The sequence below is a fragment of the Branchiostoma floridae genome, chromosome 16 (genome assembly GCF_000003815.2).
Source record: "Branchiostoma floridae strain S238N-H82 chromosome 16, Bfl_VNyyK, whole genome shotgun sequence".
NCBI lineage: Eukaryota > Metazoa > Chordata > Leptocardii > Amphioxiformes > Branchiostomatidae > Branchiostoma > Branchiostoma floridae.
Window position 1 is genome coordinate 17,351,068 of NC_049994.1, and position 4,408 is coordinate 17,355,475.

Sequence of the window (4,408 nt, forward strand, 5' to 3'; positions counted from 1 at the left end):
AGAGGGGTGGACGCTCGAGTACCAAGGTGAGTCGTTATCCTACGCAGAGGGGACCAAAGTCGTCTCAAGACTCATCTTGTTCTTTTTTAGTTTTGAGACGACTTTGGTCCCCTCTGCGTAGGAGAAATTACCCACAGGGTTGGACGCAAGAGTACCAAAGTGAGGTCTAGTCTCCAGGCAGATTTACCAGTGGCATAAGACAGTATCAAAGCTGGCTAAGGAGTGCAGCTATCCAAAGGGAGTCATCAGCCACTGGTAGCCAAACACACTCCTAGCTTTTGATATTATCTTATGCTACCGTAGGATCTGCTAGGAGATTCGGTAAGGCCTATGTCACATTCTTAAACCGGGACCCGACCGGGCAGGTTTCGGGAACGAAAAGTGTGATATAAGATAATAAAAGACACCAAACTACACAAGACGTAAAGAGAATAGTCGTGGGTATTGCTTGCGCACATTTATATGTATACATTTCGTTTCCACAAACAGTCCGGCCGGGCCCCGGTTTGGAAACTGTGACGTTAGCCTTAGAAGGACTTAGGATTTATCTATGTATAGTATAGATGGGCCGTCTTCAGTGGTAGCTTGGCTCCTCTAACTTGAAAAGTTACTGCAATAATTCCACTCTCCGCTAGGTTACCTGATGGCGGGTTACCATGGCCACAGCAGCCGGACGGAGTTCGTGTGTATGGACGGGGAGGCCGAGGCTCTGCCGGGCGGGGAGGGGGACGAGAACGGCGCGCTGTTCTACCCCGTGGAGTCCCGGTGTGGCTCGCTGCCGTGCCCACCCTACGTGGAGGGGAGGGAGCTCACTTGCGTCGTCTGCACGAAATAGAAAAAGAAAAACGAAATCTTTATCAACAAAACAAAAGTACAACGACTTTCGTAAGCATAGCAACTACTTACAGTACATGTAAACAGACATATATAAGTTTCTATAGATATGAATAAGTCATCTTTTTTTTTGGGTAGCAGGTAGCCGACCTTGTCTACCGAAGAGATTCGCTGCCGGGCCTGACTAGAGTCTGGCTCCCAGGGTGTGTAGATACCATTGCCCCAGGAGGCCAGAATGTTGTTTTGGCGAAGTCTCAATGTCCATGACAGTCATTGAGTAAAGCACCATACTGTTTATGAAGCTTCTCAAAACTTTATCAGACATTGCCAAAGACTGTGAAACGGTGTCGTCTATTGTCTTATATTTTAAGTTATAATCGAAAGGGATTGCATTGCTGTTTGCATTGCAGACTTACGTCGCTAGAAGGCGTTAGTAACTCTCGCCTAAACCCTACGCATGTGACTGACCATAAGAAAATTGATGATGGCAAAATAGCTATTTTAGTGAAGCATGTGACCCCATTGACGGCTAACTTCTAAAACAACTTATCAAACCGGTAAAAATCTAATACATATTTCAAGCAAAGTGACCTAGTGCAACGACTACTACTGGCGCCTCTACCGTCGTTCAGTATATACCATGTACAGACTACCACATAAACTGCGCAAAAAAAAAAAATTACAATGCAAAATACCTAGAAAAACTGTGCAGGCAGTCGACACATACAGTTCAAAAGTCCAAGAAGAGTTAAAAGTTCACTTCAAGAAACAATCACAGGTGCACAAATATCCATTCGCGCGTGCAACCACTTCTGTACATTTTCTATGCATTTTTATTTGCAATGAAGATTATCATTTTCAAGCAACACTTTATTTTACCAGTCTAAGTCTATCTACTAGTAGTCCCTTGGCCTCCAGGTCGTTATGTTTTAGCCACAAGTAATAAAATTTCCACAAACAGCGTGTTAACATGCTCCGGCCCGCTCCCGTGGATCCCTGCTCCATTATCGCCCCTGGAGCGGTATGTGATCACGTGATTCCCAGGCGCAACACTTGAAGCTGCCCGGTCGCGCCAAGCTGTTTCTTCGTGTCAAAACATTCCAGCGCCGAACCCCCTCCCCTCGCCATGCTGCTCCGAGATACCGTCCCTCCTCGATCCGTCGTCTTTATTTTCATGTTTCCCGTCTTTCTGGATTTCGCCGGCGGGTGTATCGAGCTGCTGAACGGGTGGGACCCGGTGCCGGTCGCCGAGCGGGCCCGAAGAGCCGACGTGGTGTTGTCGGGAAGCGTCGTGCGGACGGACGCGCTGCCCCGACAACCCGGCCTGACCTACTCGGCTCGCGTTCGGGTCCGGACGGTTCTGAAGGGAAAATCTCGTCTGCGGGAAATTCCCGCCATTTCTGAGCAACCGAGGGTCTATAACGTGTCGAACTTCGGTCGGAGAGCGCAGTGCTACTCCGAAGTGACGCAGGGAGACGCTGTCATATTTTTCCTGGGGATTTTCCGGGAGGGGGAACTAGCGGCAAGGTACGACGACATCTTCGGCGCCACCGCCGACCTGACCCGAGAGAACGAAGAGGAGATCCTGCTGGGACTCGGTGAGTCATAAGGATATGTTTTCCCTTCACAAGTAGAGTAGAGCACCTACAGCGGTGTCTTAACACTCAGCTGGGTTTTCTTCTGAACGTACCGTCCAGGCTTAAGGTTCACACCTGTCCTGTAATATGCATGTGACCTTCGTCAACAAGGTTGCGCTTTTGGGTCCGTGTGTTTGTGGAAATTACTCATGTAATTTTTTAGATTTTTGACGTAGCGTATCAGAGCACGGTAGCAACCAGAGAACAGTGCCTACATAAAACAATGCAAGTATGCATAGCAGTGTGTGTGTGTGCGTGTGTGTGTGTGCACGTGTGTGTGTATGTGTGCGCGTGTGCGTGTGCGTGTGTGTGTGCGTGTGTGTGTGCGTGTGTGTGTGTGTGTGTGTGTGTGTGTGCGTGTGTGCGCGTGTGCGTGTGCGTTATTATGTGATTGTATATCAGTTCTAATTCTTCCAGTGGTCGAAGAAAGTCGGAAGTATTCTGACAGGAGGAACGCGGATCGCTGGTCACAAATAGTAGAAACTGTGTGGTGTTCTGACTCCTCTGACTGTCCGACTCCCCCAGCACACTGCTAGTATTCCCTCAATTTGTCCAATTTCTACTATTTGCCAAGCGATACGCGGAGCTTAGTAGAGGTTAGATATTATCTATCGTGAGTGTATCATGGCCTAACTCAGGTAGGTCTAGTCTGTTGTAGAATTTTCATAGGGGCATGTCTAGTATTCAGGCTAGCAAGAAGTGGAATAATTGGCCAATCCCCCCCACAGTTACCAGTCCCGTGGTGTCCAAACTTCTCTGGCAAATGTTCTCCCTATGGCTCGCGAAGTTCTGTTAGAGAACTAGTTGGAGTTAGACTCCTTTGCAGACTTCCACAAGTGCTGGTTAGCTATTACTGCTGGGGGAGCGCTGAGTTTCAACACATGGGTCAGGTTCTCATGCCGCGAAGGTCTTGTCTGCACTCACCAAAAGTAGCCTCCCTCGCGTCCTTCACGGCTTAAGAACCTCGCCAATAACGTTGAAAATCGCGACTCTTCACTTCCCTAACAATAAACGCCCAGCGCTCGAGTATGGCCGCGAAGTTGGCTGAGTTTGAGGCTACACGTAGACGTAAATACCAACAAACGTCACTAATTAAACCCCCACAGCAGGTCTTTATTCCCCCATAATCACCCCCATTATTATGTTGTTGGTCTACACGCGCCTAACCGATCAGTAAACTTTACAGCAGGGCGGGAAAACAAACAGAGATTACAGCCTCCCTACCGGGTAGGCGTCGACACCAGGTCTCCAAGCAGACGTTAGGGGGGCAAAATCGTAACATCTCTTCTAGTAGCATGATTAAATCTAGCTTATAGCATCCAACCCAATATCTGGCATTTTTGTCGGGCTGTCTATTTTGCACCGTTTTCTGACAGCGAGACAGAAAGAAAACGGCACAAAATGGAAAGAAAACGGTACTAAATAGAAAGAAAATGGTACAAAATAGAAAGAAAATGGTACAAAATAGAAAGCCCGATAAAACGCTAGGAACATGTCCAAAATAGCCGGAGCTGAAGTTCTGCTTGGAGAGAATGCGCCTATTGCTTCCGTCTTATCTGAAGTTATCAATTGGATCTAAGTTTCTCAAGGACGACTGTAGTCTACTAAGTAGAGAACGCGGAAAACTCGCGGAAAGACACGGGACATCCTGCTTGTGTTGACGTACCAGATAACGCATCGCTTCTGTGTATTTGTCTACATGATTACAAAACAAATCCTTCGGGTGGTCTGAGAGGACTCAAGTGGCGAGCTCTGCCAGACTGCTAATCAAGAATTTAGCTCAGCCGAGTTGTCAGCGAGCTCTAAATTACGAGGAGGTATAACCCTGATACCTACGAAAAAAAGGAGAGTTTCTTCGTCGGCGTCATGGTCATGCCTCCTCGTAATTTAGAGCTCGCTGACAACTCGGCTGAGCTAAATTCTTGATTAGTAGAGTG

The 4,408-nt window shown here is 47.8% G+C and overlaps 2 protein-coding genes across 2 annotated transcripts in view; both read left to right on the top strand.

The window, feature by feature from the left end:
- Positions 1 to 835, top strand: part of LOC118403032 (collagen alpha-2(IX) chain-like) — a 1,387-nt gene extending 552 nt beyond the window's left edge. Inside the window, exon 2 of the mRNA XM_035801469.1 lies at positions 636 to 835. Coding sequence (XP_035657362.1) covers positions 636 to 835 — 200 coding nt within the window. The remainder of the gene's footprint in view (positions 1 to 635) is intronic.
- A 1,012-nt stretch (positions 836 to 1,847) lies between these two features.
- Positions 1,848 to 4,408, top strand: part of LOC118403033 — an 18,817-nt gene continuing 16,256 nt past the window's right edge. The window contains exon 1 of the mRNA XM_035801470.1: positions 1,848 to 2,432. Within this exon, the coding sequence (XP_035657363.1) occupies positions 1,961 to 2,432 (472 nt within the window). The 5' untranslated portion in view covers positions 1,848 to 1,960. The remainder of the gene's footprint in view (positions 2,433 to 4,408) is intronic.